Raw genomic sequence first — 16,677 nt, forward strand, 5'->3', positions numbered from 1 at the left:
TTTCCACCCGCTCCAAATGTCGCAGATCCCCTTTGCCTAGGAGAGGGAATGGCAGCAGCCAAAGGGGAGATAAGCAGTACTGTCATCTCTCTCCGGCCTCTACATCTCCTCTGCTGGGATGAGTAAACCATGCAGTGATGCTGCCTTGGCTATCCCATGGGGAGAGAGGAGGCACCTGGTTTTGGTAACGTTTATAGTGTCATCCCTTTAGGATCAGAGTATCATTCTGGCATTTGTGTAAAGCTTGTCAACATTTGGAAGCAGGGAAGATCAAAGGTCACATCTGCAACCAAGAAAACAAAAGAAATCATGTAACTTCAGCTGCTGAGTATATGGAGTATCCTGGGGTATAAATGGGCATATTATCATGTGTGTCTGCTTTTTAATGTATACAAAATATACAGTTGCACTTCCAGTGGGAAGGCAATGCAGATTTCAAATGTATAATCTAGATATGTTTTTTTAGCATTTTCAATGTCACCCTGCTCCTGGAGTGCACATGTAAACAGAGACACTGGCTGGTGTGAACCTAACTGGAGGAGTGAAATTTGAAAGGAATTGAGCTCGGAAGAGCAGCAAAGTTTGCTAAAAAACTGTTGCATCTTGTAACCAAAGTGGTTCAGAACATCCAGGCTTCTGATATGCTCAAAAGTCCAAAGGAAACATGTGACACTAGCTGTAGTCCTTCTGGGAAACAGATGAATTCGTGCCACCCCAACACTTTCCAGACACAGAGAAATTCCTCTTTTATTGACACCTTTCAAAAGCAAAGATAAGCCTGGATGTTATCACAGGTAGACTGTCAGTCACTGACGCTTACTGTGGCTAGTTTGTTTGAAAAATGAGTGACCTAATTTACTGAGTATTTTCTAGAAGATCCAGATGTGACGGATATGAAAAGAACAGTATATGGATTCAATTCTGCTACCATTTATAGTCATTCAAAACTCATTGAGCCATCAGCAGGTCAGAACTAGGTCTGCTTGTGAAGAAATAGCAGATGTAGATTTTATTAATTTTGAACTGTTACATACTTCAAATAATGTGAAATGAGACACGTGTCAGTATACCTTAACTGTTTGTTTCACTAGCAGAGATCTGGTCATGGACTTCCTATAATATAAAATACTAGATTAAATCTTGGCAGGTACTGAAAGAATAACACCAACAAAGTATTTCTGGAGTTATATGATCAAATCATAACCTAAACATCAGTTAAATTAGCCTCTCTGAAATCATTATTTATTTATAATTTATTATAAAAGCAGTAAAAACAGTAACTAAATTGATACTGGTTTATATTTTATATACATTTCCCAAGGAATTCAAAACCAATTGAACTTTTCGTGGTAAATAATTCACGGCTCACCTACACAATTGAGTTGAGAAAGATCAGTCTGGATAGTTTATCTCACAAGGTACAATGAATGAGCACTTAGAAGGACTGGACCCAAAGCAGACATCAGTAGCTGTGGATATACGTGTGTTACATACAAACAGTGTTTTACTTACAACTGGAGATTCTGTTGAACAAGAAATTCTGAATGCTGGACTGTGACATGTATATGAGACTAACTATGTCTTTCAAGGTGGCACAAACTTAACTGGTTGACTCTTGCCCAAAATAAATTGTGTAAAAAAATTTCAAAGACCTTCTGCAAAATGCACAAACCATGTTTTCGTTTTGATAACGTAAGGATAACAGGAATAGAAGTTTCTGATTCTAGCTGGCTCAAAAATTCATGCAGCTTTACTGAGCTGCAGAGGTTTTAGGTTATGGTTGTATGTGATCTTAAACTTACTAGAAATTAAGTGTGGTTTTGCTATGATTGCCAGTAATTCTGAATTTGCTGCCTACCTCAAACACACATTTGAGTAATGAGATAAATTGGGATGTATTTTGAGATAAATAACCACTCTAGTCCTACCTAGTACATAGTCTCACTGATTTTTTTCAGGAGAGGTATTGGGAATGACAAAGCATTGTCCTTGTTTATGGCAGAATTTTGACATTCCTGTTGACACAGCGGGAAGGGGTAGGATGAGATGGCAGGCCGGAGGCTGCCCTGATTGCATTCCTTCAGAGTAACCACAAGATGGTGCCTTATAATTTCTTAGAGGGAAATTTAATTGTTACTTTTTAATAGAATTTACGTCACAATGCTCACCTATTTTTTATATGCAGCCTTTCTAAAAAATGCTAAAGGCTTGTATTCTTTCCTATTGTTTATGATACAAACATCTAATTATGTCATCTGCTTGGAAACATGTTATTAAGCAGACCTTTTTTATCTAGCCAATCTTGACAATAAATGCTCAGTCATTTGCATTTTATAATTGCTTTTGCTGGTGAATGACCTGCTCCCTGATTTTAACAGGCACTCAGAGGGCAGTGAATAAGCAATGTTAGAAACAGAAGCCATTTAAAACAATTACTATGTCCTCCTCCTTTTGTTTATTGATGTACTTCAATGTGTTACGGGTTTCTGTCCATTTCATACATTTAGTTTTGTATAGCTCATATTATTATCATAAAGGCCAGAGAAAATATTGACCTTGAAGACCATTGATCTTTAGCATAATATATTGATGATTCTTAGTCTGAGAATTTATTGACCTTTCCTTAATTTTTACTTGTTTTTGTTGTTGTTGTTGTTGTTGGTTGTTTGGGTTCTTTTTACAAAGTCTTCTCTGAGATTATTTCCATTTTGATATCACCTTCACACAGTGATTAGATATTACTGTAAGTGTCAGCTGTGTGGTAGAAACTATGTGTGCATTGCTGAAAACTTCAGGATGAAATTCACAGTGTTAAGTCCATGTCAAGAATATATAGAACATTGCTTGTTGTCACCCTTGCAAATGGTTATCCTTGTACCTATCCTGGTCATGGTTTCTTCGCAGAAGGTGGCATTGGCTTGAGAAGTTATCCTGAAAGCTGGTTTTAGTAAAGTTGTGGACCCACGCTTTTCCCGAGAGGCAAGGAGGGGCCAAGGGCTGCTGGGCTGAAAAAGATGTTGTGCTGTAACCATATACAGTTGACACCATGTCCTGATCATGCTTCTCTCAAATATGGTTTGACTTGTTCTTCATTTGTTTACATGAAGTTAGTGTAAATGCTAACGTGAGGTTATTCGCCAAGGTCCTTCTACAATCCATTTACACCAGGATAAATTTAATTCATTATGTCTTAGAATGCTTCTTTTTAGAATTATGGTGAGAAAAGTGCATACATGTAGCTTGTCCTATATAGAATGGTCTTACAGGAAGAAGTTAATCAGTACTGAAATATTGTGGATTCTTCTTTATCAGCAGGATATGTAGAAAGTCAGTATTTCCATCTTTGTTTTAATAGTTGTCTTATCAACAGTGCAAAACAAAATTACCATGATAATTTCATATGAAAAATTAAAAGATTTTTAGGATCCCTTCTTACTTCACCCGAGTATTTTATGGTTTGGGTTTTTTTCTGAATTTTACTAAATTAGTTTTCATTAAAGTCTTTTTCATTACTTTCTCAAAAAATGCAGTTATGCCAGTGTTATTGGAGTTCAGAGAATATTCCTAATAGTTTAATATCAAAAGCCTTTGCTATTTGGGACAGTAGTTTATAATAGTTTTGGAACAACCCCAAAGTAAATCCCAGCCTAGCAATTTATTTTTTTTTTTCCCTTTCCAAGAGGAGGCAAGTTCAAAAGATTTTAAAGTTGAAAAGCCTGTTCCTCAGGCTACAACAAACAAAAGAATGTGGGCATTTTTGGTGAATCAAAGTAAAAATTTTGGGATTTATATCTCAAGTAACTTTTATACAACATATAGTCAGTGATGTAGTCTGTATTGTCATGTCATATTTTGTAATGGAGTAACCTCAAAATTTTTAATGTTGGCTGGGAAAATCAGCAGCAGCTCTGACAGCTCATAAAAGGAAATGTTTTTCCAACCTTAGCACATTGCATTCTGCAGATATGCAGTTGGAAAATTGGGAACTTCTATTCGTCCTGTACTCCCTTGAGCACTGTATGTGGATGTATAGACTTGTATGGCTAATTCGTGTGTGTGTAAGTGTACAGATTACTTGAAGTTGAGGTATTAATTATAATTAAATGCCCTCTTGGAAGCCACCTAAGTACATATTAGAGGATGTTTTCTAATGGAAGGAACTGTTACAAAACCCAACAAAACAAAACAAAACCACCCAAACCAAAATCTAACCCATAAAACCCCCCAACTTTCACAGAAAAAAATGATATGAAAAGACAAAAATGGAAAGTGGAAAAAAGAAATTTAACTGACTGTGGCGTTTTAAAAATAATTTGCAAACAATAAAACGTTGTAAACAAGATCTCTATTTTGATTTTTAATTGCAGTTCAACTGGTATCTGTTTGGTAATGAACATTGCTTCTGAGGTATTTTTAATATCTTAATTTGTATCATTCAAGAAACAAAGAACAGAAGGATTAGAAGTGTATGTAAAGCTGACCATTGTACAAATCAAAATGTAGGAATATGATTTCAGGAGGCTCACTATCGCGCCACAGATATTCAGTCGAAGATCAGTGCTTAAATTACAGGTCTGAGTTAAGGAATATTTTATGTTTGACAGGAATTTAAAGTTATATAAAAATTTTTTTGGAACCCTTACATGTCATTTATTTTATAGCAAGTATAGTTCACTTCCAGTCATCAGTAGAAAGAAGAAACATTCACATTATATAATTTTTGCCTCCTATAAAAAGAATATTTTCTTCATTCTTAAGGAAAAAAATGTCAGATTATAGAACATTCATGTCTTTCTAATAATTTTTCATTGTCTTCCCCTAAATATTACTAGAACATGACGTATATAAATATTTTAATATGTAAATATTAAACTTTGCATTTTGAGTTAACCAGGTCAACTATAGGTAAGTGTAGTAGCAAACACAGTTCAGTTCATCGGATTTAGATTACTTTGACTTTTATATAAGCCAGCAAAGTAACAACAAGCACTTCCAGCTGCCTTCTAGATAGAGAAAATATCCTAAACTGCCAGATGAAACCATGTAATTATAGAGAAACAGATGCTGACCATTTTGATAGTATGTAGTGCAATATGACCATAATAGTTAGTGTTTCCAAAACAGTAGAAACCGTTGGCATTAAGTTAATACTAATAGTCTCTCTCTGTTCAATATGATTTGAGGCCATGCCAAATTTTATATTAAGTTTATACTATCACACTGAACTATAAAACTAATATAAATTTTTACAGTGAATAATGTCCAGTGGACTTTAGCTCAGCAAACTTTAAAAAAAGCTGTTTAGATACAGCTGGACTCAGGTAAAAAAGGTTGTATTTATTTTCTAAAATGTGTCTGTAAGATGTACTATTTATTTTCAAATTAAACTATATGGTATTATATACAGTATTTTAATCCAGATAGATTCATACTCCAAAGGAATAATTACATATTGTCATCACTTTCTTTCACCATGCCCAAGGATCAACAAACCTGACCTTCCTCGGACGAACAGAGAATAAATTTAGATCTAGGATCAAAAATGATTTAACAGGGGAATGAACTTTTACATCCAGTGGCTGAGTGCAAGATCTCAGCTGACTGATTTCAGTGCAGTCAGGATCATCTCTGCTGAAAGGGAGAGAAATACCCTGCACAGCCGTGATTGCAACATACGGAACCATTAAAATGTTTCATTGGATACGTTTCTAAATCAGATAGGCAGTACCATGTATTCTGTTATTTATTTGCTCAGCAGCAGCTACATGGCTGAAGTAGTATGAATTGCTATCAGCAGTTGTTAAACACCTGGCAGTCATTTGTAGCCATTGTCCATGGACCGCAGCAATATGTTCTGGAAGAAGACCTGGACTGGTGTGACAAGCTTCACACCAGTAGAAATTATTGCCGCTGACTGAAACACAAGTGACAAATAGTACTTACCACTACTGATCCAATTTGAAAACCCAGAACCAAACTTAGGAACCTTGAGAAATCTGAGACCGTGAGCCTCTTTCGCAAGAGATGAAACTGAATAATAAGGGTAGATAATATCTTCTGAATACTTCCCTGTACTTGTCCAACATACCACCTGTCTCCCTAGGGTTAAGCTGCCATCATACCCCTATTTCAGCCAGGTACTGGAAGCACAAAATGACTGCACCATCCTGGTCTGACAAGACAGTAGGACTGTGTAGCATCTACGTGCCGATGACACCGCAGCCCAAATTATTTCGTTATCTCCTCAGTGGCCTCATATACATGTTGAAAGGAGAGATGACAGGATGAAACCTTGTGGAATCCTGCATGAGAGAGAGCCCTCGGGGCTGATGAGCAATTGCCCTATGCCACCCTCTGGGATATCTCTGAGAGGAAAGAGTGGAACCACACAAGTGCAATCCCATCTGCCCCAGCCTAGGTCCACAGGTGAGTCAGACAAACATCATGGTCAGTGCGATGGCCAGAAAGGCCGCTGGCAAAGCTAAACGAAGCCACCTTTGGAAAAGCTTTCTGCACTGATAGGAGTTTCCCATCAGCCACAGGAACTAGTGTAGCTGTCAGGATGCACTCAGACTGGAAACCAGGCTAAATAGTTTCAGAAGACCTTAAATGGACTCACGCTTGCTTTACCAGAAGTCTCTGTCATCCACCAGAGTGCATTTTGTTTTCTCAGGAAACAAACTTTAGAATTTGAGAGTGGCTGAATTGTTTTTTTGGACAGCAATTCATAATTTATTTAAGGCAAGCTGGAATCTTTCTGTCCCACTGGGAGACACTAACAATATATGCTAGAAGTGGTCTGCAATGAGGTCCTGTATGTCATCTAAGTTCATCACATAACTCTCAAACTCAGTGAGCACTTCAGCCCGTGGAAGAGTATTTCAGTGTTGTCTTGTTACAGGAAGGGTCAGTCCCATCAGATTCTTGTTGATCCTTTCCATAAAATAGCTAGAAAAGTCCTCGAAACAATCAGCGTTCAATTCAGTTACAGGGTGAAGCACCTCATGCTTCACCAGGCTGTCTGGAACAACTGTACTGGTCTTGACTTTGTAGATACTATGCTGGAAGCAAAGCTTAATTTATGGAACTAAAATTTTCATTCTGCTTGATATTATTGTCTTTATTTCAGTTGGCAATGAAATCTCTCATAAATTTTTGCCTGAAAATAACTTCCTAAAATGTCTGCTCATGCTACTTCTACCGAAAAAGCAATAATTGCTAAATCTGAAAATGAGATTATATTAGTTGTATGCTCAGCTAATTGATGTGAACTTAGTCTGCAGTGTACTTGTGCATTATACTTGCTATGGATTGAAAATGTACTACATCAGAAAAGTCTGTGGCATAATATTTTTTAATGCAACCATATTATGTGTGTGTATATAGATGTATGTACATATATATGTGTACAACCTTCGATCAACAATCATGTCTAAGACTAAGTATATAACTAAGCAACCTAAAAATCTGATCATTACAGGTACACTTTAAATTCTTTTGAAATGGTAATTCTTCAACTACGATGAAATATGATTTCTCTTTTTCTGAGGTTATTTTCATTCCATTAATTGTTCACCTTGTGATCCTAAGACAACACTTTGCTAGGATTCAAGTTTCTGTCTAGGGTGTTTTAAGATTGACAGGTTTTCCATATACACATTCAAAATACTGGAGGAATGTCACATGGAAGCAGAAACTGATTAGGAGGGAGGGTCAGGGTAGGGCCGTGCATTCATTCTCAGCTAACTTCAAGAAGATGAAAACCAGTTTGATTGATATATCCTACTAGATGCTAGAACACTGACCCATAACACAACAAGATGATGCAGGATTACTGCTCTTACTGCTTTAAGAATATTAAACAAGGCTTCAAATAATATCTGACACACCAAACTGGAAGTAATGAACTTCTGAGTAAACCTCATAGTTTTTTATTGAATGTTGATAGTCAACTTAATATTAACTGCATCAAAGGGGAAAAAATGTAAAATAGCAAGCGATTGGAAATTTTTGTATTTAAAACACATTGAATATTATTCACTTAGAATGTTAAGAGTGGTGCAGGCTTGCCATTCCTGTCTTTCTGTTGCTCTTTTTAGGCTGTTAAAAGCAAAATCTATGGTGATAGTCTCATAATTCTAACAAATGCTAATATAATTTCTAATTACCTTTCTAAATTCCTATAAAGCAATATAATGAAAACAGCTTAATATTAATTAATTAGATTTCCTATTAATACCTACATGCAAAGATACTTTTTTTTCTCAGGCAGTAAAGCCACTCACAAGCTGTCTAAGTAGATTGTAAACAGTGGTAACATTTCGCAAAATTATCATCTTGATTCTACATGACTTGTGAGCTGTCAGCTATGGCAAAGAATGACAGAGATACCACTTACTTCTTTACTATTCTTAAGGAGATGTGCTTTTTCAAAATTGCTTTGTGTTAAAACACTAAGAACTATGGTTCTGATTAACATTTTCTTTTGTACACTTGAACTTGGAATTGCACTTAGAATCCCCACTTAGAATTGCAGCTCTTTTTTCTAATGTTTTGTAGAGATTTGTGGCAACAAAACAGTTGCACTTAACTGCACTATTTAGAGAACTGTATGCCTGCCTTCAACTCTTCTACTATTTGATTGTATCTAAGATGACTTGGAGGCAGCATTTACTTTCTGGTAACATTTAAGAAGACAACTTACCATTTTGTAAGGGTTGGTGAAAAATCAATATTAACTGATGTTCTTGTAACATGCCTGCAGTGTGGAAGGTAAGTTGGGAGTAAAAGGTTATTTTCCTTGAATTAAATAGAGAGTCTTGTAATATATACTAAAAGTGCTCAATTTCATGATGGACAACAGTTCTGAAATATAGCCTATAAGTTCTGTAAACATTTCACTGTTTTTCCCTAACAATGGTCAACTGAATTCAGGATCAAGACCTTGGACTATATTTTCTGAAATCGTATCTGAAAATGTCATTTGTCTGTCAGAAAAAAGTATTCTAGAGCTGCTGCTTTTTGTCATGTCTTATTACCCAAATGTTGTATACTAACAGTGAAAGACCACAAAGTTTAACTGTACAGAAAATGGAGACTGTACACAGGTTTGAATTGAAATGAAACAAGAAAAGACTTTCTATTAAAAATACCGGATCAAACATAAAGTAATCCTTTGTAAACCTTCTTTGAACACGATTTTGCAATATGTGGGAAAACTCTTCCTTGCATTTCTCAGTTAGAACCCAAAGAAGAATAAGAATCGAGGTCATGAACTTTTACATAGCCTTGAATTAATCTTTTTTAAAATACATGACTAATTCAGTGAGTGAAATTTGAAAAGAAAAAAAAAAAGAGATGTAATATTTCTCTTATTCAGTGCTCAGTTACCAAAATAATGGTACTGTCTGGGAGCTAATACTGTTTATTGTTTTCAGACATTTGATATTTTAAAATACATAGCATGAATAAAAAAACTTAGTAAATGAAGTAATTAAATCATATTTTTAATGCAATATATGCAGAGAAGTTCCCATGAACTTAATTTATACACAATAATTTGAAAACACAGAATGGAATAATTTTCTAGATAAAATAACTACCTCAAAATTGTGTTAACTGCCTTTTTAAGACTGTCAGTCTTGCCAACATTTCTCATTTAATAAGTTTTCGGATCCAGGTAAAATTCTCAGATAAATTGTGTTGGCAAGTTTCTTGAGAGCTCATTTTCAGGATATTTCAGAATGTTAGCATCAAGTGCATGTACCTTCTTACCTCTTGGCTATGGATTGTAATCCTGTTCCTACTGATATTACCTAAAAATTTATACCCTTTGGTGAGTGCTTGCAGATCTTTGCAAAAGGTTTGGGTGGATTGATGCATCTTGAAAAGGATTCACTGTGTTTTGGCACTCTTGTTAGATGTCTTGGCAAGAAAAGACAAGGGACACAATCTTGAAAGTGCTAAGTGCTAATGCACCATTTTTAAATTTGGAAGGATTTTGTTCCTCAGAATGTTTCAGTTAGGTCTTTAATTCCAGAGGTGAGAGCCATATAATGGCTGGAGGTAGTGTAGCACTGAGAGTTGCAGCATTTACTTCTTAATGGATTCCCTGTGAAATTCCTGAGTTATGTGCTAGGTTCCCCACATAGTGAAAATGCCAAGTTCTGTAAGCCTTACCAATTTAGCTTGTAAACCATTAGGGACTATTAAATTAAATCTCACCCTTTTGAAAGACTTCAGGTTTAATTTCAGATTCAGAATCATAACTACAGTTCTGATGTTAAGCAACAGCACTTCCTTAAAAAAAGAGAAAGTCTAACAGAATTGAATATTTTCTTTCAAACTACAGCTGGATAAGAAGGAGGTTTCCTGCTTTCCACACAATGCTAAGCAAAGATACCTTACGCATGAAGATCTGACATATTACAGCTCAGACCATTCAATTAATTGGAAATTTTAGTCACCTCATTCACACAATGAAAGCGATAAATTCTGTCTTGGGCCTCAACCCAGTGCACCAGAACGTTTTTAAAAGGGATTGCTAATCAGTGTCCCTTGCAGAAACCACTCCGGCCAGATATGCCAGCCAGAAATGATGAATTTTGTCTTGAACTTTGGCCTCTGAAGGACTTGTGCTTGATTCTACACCAGAGAGATATACTTCCTCTGCTTTGGATTTACAACTTTAACTTTTCTTAGTTGTAGGTGGCTAAACCCTTTCTATCATAAGTTGAGTAGGTGTCATTCCTTTATTTGAAACTCAGCAGGAGAAAGGAATGTTTGAAAGGAAGAGTATCACAACCAGAGTAAAATTACCCTTTCCTTCCCACCTGCCTATTCCCTTATTCATGCAAAGGATTAGGGAAGAAGGCCTTTGTTCAGTATGTGGGGGATTCAGGTTCAGTTCTAACCCATGGCTGGGACAAATCATGTTTGCCCTCTTTTGCACTAGACAGAATTTTATATGAAAATACCGAATTTGTCACTGAAACAGGAATTAACACTGAAGCCTTTCCTCTGCCACTGTGTGCTCCGATCCCTAATCGACAGAACAGCCCATGTTCTCCCTCTCTCCCTTTCTCCTGCTCTGCCTCTGTTAACTGCTTCCATGCGAAGTGCCACAGGATCAGGGGGTGGAAACTGCCAGTGTTTTTACCTTGAAATGGTGTTATGCCCATAGGTTACACCCCTTTGCTGAGACACTGAAGCTTAAATCTCTTCTGGCAGAAGACACGATTGAACTGATACTCTCAAATGTGTATCACATTCAGCTCTAATGCTCCAGCTGATGTTTGGCTGCACAGAAGAAAGTTGTGATCTCTGCCATGTGTCCTTCTTTAGCAGTTGCCGCTTTTTTTGAGGAACTGGATTTGTTAGGTCCGTTCAGAGCATACCTACTGGACTGATGACCTTACACATGGGGAACCTAAGTGTGAATTCCGATGGGATCCAGGACTAAGCCGAGCACCAATGTGTTTAGCAGAACTTCTACTTACTATTGCCAAATGGCAAACCTATAAAATTTGATGTGGAAAACTGAGTGCTTTACTGCTCAGAGTGCCTTCAGCCCTGGAGGTTGGAAGTTGAATGCAGATTTTGATAAACACAGTTTCAATTTAGGTTCCCAAAGAACTAGGTGGGGTGAGGTGCTTAAATATTTTCTGGATCTGATCTCCAAACTCAAGGTTTGTATGAATAATGGAGATGTAACAGTTTACAAATAAACAGTTTACAAATAAAGCAGAGTTCTTGATTTGGGAGATAAATTAGACAATTATATATTGACTGATAATCTACTACTAATCACACAAAATCAAACAATGATCAGGAGATATTTACAGTAATTCTAGGTGCGCTGTCTCTCCCCCCCCCCCCCCCCCCCCCCCCCCGTCATCTCTTTGGACTGGAGATTAGTTATTAAGAAAGAAGAATGTGAAGGGCTAGATCATACCTCAGATTTTCTTTGGGTGAGAGAAATTGTCAGAGGCTTGTCATAACATCTCAGGCTCTGGGATATGTTATTTAGCTAATACATTTCTCCATTAGCTGGAAAACATTTAAGTTAAAGTATATGATAAAAGTGGTTAATTCACAGACACCAAAACTGTGACTCCTCTTCCTTACTTCCATATTTCATCCATACTCCGATTTGCACACTGAGGAGAGGCTAATTGCTCAGCACACTATTAACAGTTGAGAATTCAGGCAGACTGAGGGAATAAGGAAGGTTTTATTTTACTTTTCAGATTTCTTGCACTGTAAAATGGAAAAAGGGCTTTGAGGATCTAGCTTTTGATTAAAACATGTTAATAAACCTTTTTTCTGATAATACGCTCTTCATAAAGATCAATGAAACGGAATATTTTGGGCAAAACTCCACAAATGATAGTCAGCAGTGGAAGAAGTGTTTAGATACAGAAGATATTAAAAATAATGGAGTAGATTTTAGTTTTCAGTAATGGATCTGCATTTTAACAGTATTTAAACATTAATTCAGGTAAACTTCCTATACTAAGACTTGTTGTTTTGTTGAGGAACAGCTATTTAAATCATATGGAAATGAAATTATTATTTTGAAATATGGGCAAGGAGATTTTACTGAATACCTAATATACATGTTACATTCAGATGCTATCCTGTAAGGCTTACCTATGTTAACAGAACATCTGTTTGAAATATTTTTATGTATTATCTGCATTCGTAGTTAGTAGCTGCCAGATAAGTAATTGTAGAGACAAGGTGATTTTTTCACTGAGTCATCACAGTTTGAGAAGTCATTTTAATTATTATGTGATGCATATTTAAAAGACAGCAATTTGTTATGAGCTCCAGGCTGAGACAAGGCAAACTTACAGGACTGACAAGGCTGTGCCAATAGACTGACTCTACTTCTAGACATTGCAGCAAGGCATTTCTTATAGATGTTTTTTCTTCTTCCTCTATTTCCCTCTGTAGAGGTCCTTCTGTAGTGCCATGGTAGAGGAGCTAAGGATGTCTCTGAAGTGTCAGCGTCGATTAAAACACAAGCCACAGGCCCCCGTTATTGTGAAAACAGAAGAAGTAATCAACATGCACACGTTTAACGACAGAAGGTTGCCGGGTAAAGAAACCATGGCATAGAGCTGGGAAGCCAAATACCCCAAGCACAAACTGTCGTCTTTTTTCCAAACAAACTTGCGAGAATGTTTCCTGTGGAAATATGCAACCTGTGCAAAATAAAATGAGTTACCTCATGCCGCTGTGTCTATGAACTAGAGACTCTGTGATCTCAGCAGTTGCAATGGCCAGACTCGAATCACAAGCATCATGGATCAACCAAGTTATGCGGGGTTACACTGTTCGTCATGGGTTTCCACCATTCTGAATGAATGAATGTTCCATGTGAGTTTTGTGGCTGGTTTCAAATGCAGTCTCAGTGAGAAATTACAGGTTCCTTTTGAAGTTCAAGAGTTGCCAGGAGATGGAGAATAAATGTCCAAGATGATACTAACCACGGAAGGAGTCTAGTAAAAGTAATATCTCAAAACTGTAGTGGAACTAGAAACCATATGTTCTTCTGAACTTCCAAGCATAGAAGAGTTGGTAACTGCTGGTAGACTGAAACTACCATCTGGACAGGCGATATGAGCTTCCTGGATGGGAGAAATGTTAAAGTGAAGAAACATGAATCCCATGAGTAGAAGGATAAATATGAGGATGCTCACCTGCTTATGGGACTGTCTGTGTCACTGAACTAAGTAATTAAATAATAATTAAAAAAAAATCAGTAACTTAAATTTACCTGGGCTGGAACTTTGATCTAAAAAAAAAAAACCAACAAAAAAAATCCATAATTTTGACCCAATTTTTAGATGAATGAAAGTTTCCTTAGTACAAAGGAATGTATCTTACAACCTTTAGATATAAGCAATTACTTTTTTTTCTTTAATTGTGAAAAGAGGGAGGGGGGTGGGAAGCCGTGTATTTCACGCATAGAGGGCTTGCATTTTAGCCTGGAGGGATTTTGAAACCCTTGTTCCTGCTACTAATTGAACTCAATGGAGCCTGTGCAATTCTCGCTAATATTGGAAGTAGGATGGGTCACCTAAAAGAAGTGAATGTGGAGAACTTTAAGGAGGACTGCATTTTTCAATACAGTCACAGTACTAAATGAACAAAATTCTTGAGCAGTTTTTTTTTTTTTCAAAAAAAAAAATGTTCAGGTTTATTTGTGGAAATGCAAGATTTCTATGAAAATAGTTTTTGTATGGAAATTTTTGTAATACTTTTTATCAACAAAATAAGAACATGTGTTTCTGTCAGGGGTGTGATGCCAAGCATGAATGGTAGTGCGTGTGCACCACCAACGTTTGGTGAAAACTATTTTTATCAAGAAAAAGGAATCTTAGAAGAGACATATTTTCAAGTTAGATAATATAAAAAATAGGTGCACTACCATCACTGCTTACCATGCTACACCCCTGGTTTCCACTAGGCTGATAACATGCTGTCATGAACAATTGTGTGTAAATGGTAAAAGACACAGACCTCTTGACCACATTGTGATAACAGTTTAAGTGCACTCAGTTTGCTGTTTGAATCCAATGCACAAAATTAAAAAAAAAAAAAAAAGGCATTAAAATTATGTCAGTTTTAGTTGTTTTGTTTTTGCCGTGTGATTTGAGCAACTTATGTGCAGTACTTTGTGTCAGTACTGGTACTTAGCCTCAGCTTAGTGCCCTATCCTGCTGCCTCTTGCCACTAAACATGTGGCCAGAGAGTTTGCTGCGATTTCTGAGAGAAGCCAGTACAGCACATTGTGATAAGTTTTTGCAGGATCTGGCTCTTAGCTGCTTCAGAGCTAATTTATATGTCCTGCCTGTGGTGAGTTCCTGGACATAACATTTTGAAATACTGCCCTACAGATGCTGAGTCTTGCACCTCCATCTACTGTAAATTTTTTTGTATCTCAACAAAAAATGTAGAGGGTGGGCTATGTAGGAATGCTATGTCAACCAAAAAAGATTATGAAGGTGGTCTTTATATGGAAAATAATTAATTTGACTAATTAAAAAAAACCCTTTTAAATTATCATAGATAATCAGTCATTGGCGAGTAATGAGGTTATTTGTTTACTGGGGCTTAGTTTAATCTTATCATCAACTTTCTAGCACAGGAATAAAAATATATCATTCAAATTGTAGAAATTGTATTATGAAATGTGGGGGGAAGGGGGAGGTTTGTGTCTACTACCCGGTTCTCATAAATCTTCATAGAGACTGAGCTGGCCATTTCCATTGTGAACAGGGACTGAGAAAGCAAATTTCCTTATATTTGTGAGAGTTTCACCCCCATTTATGTGATAACAAAGAACAGATTATCTTTGTCTGAAGTATAAACAAGATAAAAACACCTTCAGCAAAGATTCTGAAAATGAGTATACTTACATAATACATATTTAAGTTAATTCTTTAAAATACAAAGGGGAAGAAAGTGATTGTCGTACAACACAATGAAAACTAATTATGATGGTTTGGAATGGAAGAAAAATTGGCTATTGCATTTGATTGATGATTTACAATAAAATTTGTAAAATCATGTAATAAAATGCTGTATTATATTCAAACAAACCTTTCTTTTCTCCATTAAGGGTGTTGAAATAAGCAGGATTCCATTCTCACCTTGATGCACATGACTAATTCTCATTAAGCTTTATGTGAGCCGAAGTGTGAATGCAGAATATGTCCCAAATGTTTTATTGGGTCAAAGTCCCCCAAGGAACAAAAATCCTAACACAGAAGTAGTGTGGCTTAATTAAGATTTCCGTGAGAATTTCAGCCTTCCATTATTAAGGGAAATATGCAAAGTAACTGGAGATTTGTATTTAAGATCAAGACTAGAAATGCATGGCTCCACAGATTCATAGTAGGATAATGGCTTTTTTTAAAAAATCATACACTAATTCATAGTTACTTTGTTGTGCATTAGTAATTATTTCTGTATTTTTTCACAGAAAATGAAGACATTTAAGGAAAAATGACTAATAAAGAGTTGACCCCCAAAGCAGTAGAAAATACTACTGGTAGTTTTGTACTCCAGAAAGCTCAACGGTTCATTTTCCCTTCACTGTTGTGAAGGAAATCTTCAATTCTTAAGAAAACTTCCTCATTTTGAAAGGCCTCTGAATGGCTAGTCCCAAATTCTCATGTAGTATAAATTTCTATAGGGTCATTAAAATCAATGGAACTACACCAGCTAAAATGAAGTGAGTGTCTGGCCCATGAAGATTCAGACTCTGTACATAACTGCTTTATGTGGTTTCATATATTAGCTCAATTAGTCTGTTGATTTCCCAGGACAGTATGATGGGTGCTTCTCTGAATGACCTTGAATGTCACTCTAGAGAAGACTTTTAAAGCAATTATAACTCAGTTATATGGTGCTACCTGGTGGATGACAATTGGAGGTAAAAATGGAACAGGACTTTTTTTGTTTTGTTTTGTTTTTGTGTGTGTGTGTTACTGTATCTGTTTTAAGGAAGATAGAGGTCTATAGTCTTTAAGGATCTCAAGACACACAATTTTGATCTTCAGGTTGCCTCAGCATGGTCATATAGCAGTAGATAAGTCCATGGATATTACAGAATAAATGACAAAGACCCCTCTAGCTTATTGATAAATGTCATTTGTGAAAGAG

General features: G+C 36.3%; 1 protein-coding gene across 2 annotated transcripts in view; it reads left to right on the forward strand.

Annotated features, from left to right (window-relative positions):
* Positions 1-13,863, forward strand: part of GRIK2 (glutamate ionotropic receptor kainate type subunit 2) — a 424,554-nt gene extending 410,691 nt beyond the window's left edge. For both annotated transcript variants that reach the window (XM_049818325.1, XM_049818326.1), the window contains one exon: positions 12,958-13,863. In XM_049818325.1, coding sequence (XP_049674282.1) covers positions 12,958-13,122 — 165 coding nt within the window. In that variant the 3' untranslated portion in view covers positions 13,123-13,863. The remainder of the gene's footprint in view (positions 1-12,957) is intronic.
* Positions 13,864-16,677: the final 2,814 nt, after the last annotated feature.

The sequence above is a fragment of the Accipiter gentilis genome, chromosome 15, assembly GCF_929443795.1.
Source record: "Accipiter gentilis chromosome 15, bAccGen1.1, whole genome shotgun sequence".
Classification (NCBI taxonomy): domain Eukaryota; kingdom Metazoa; phylum Chordata; class Aves; order Accipitriformes; family Accipitridae; genus Astur; species Astur gentilis.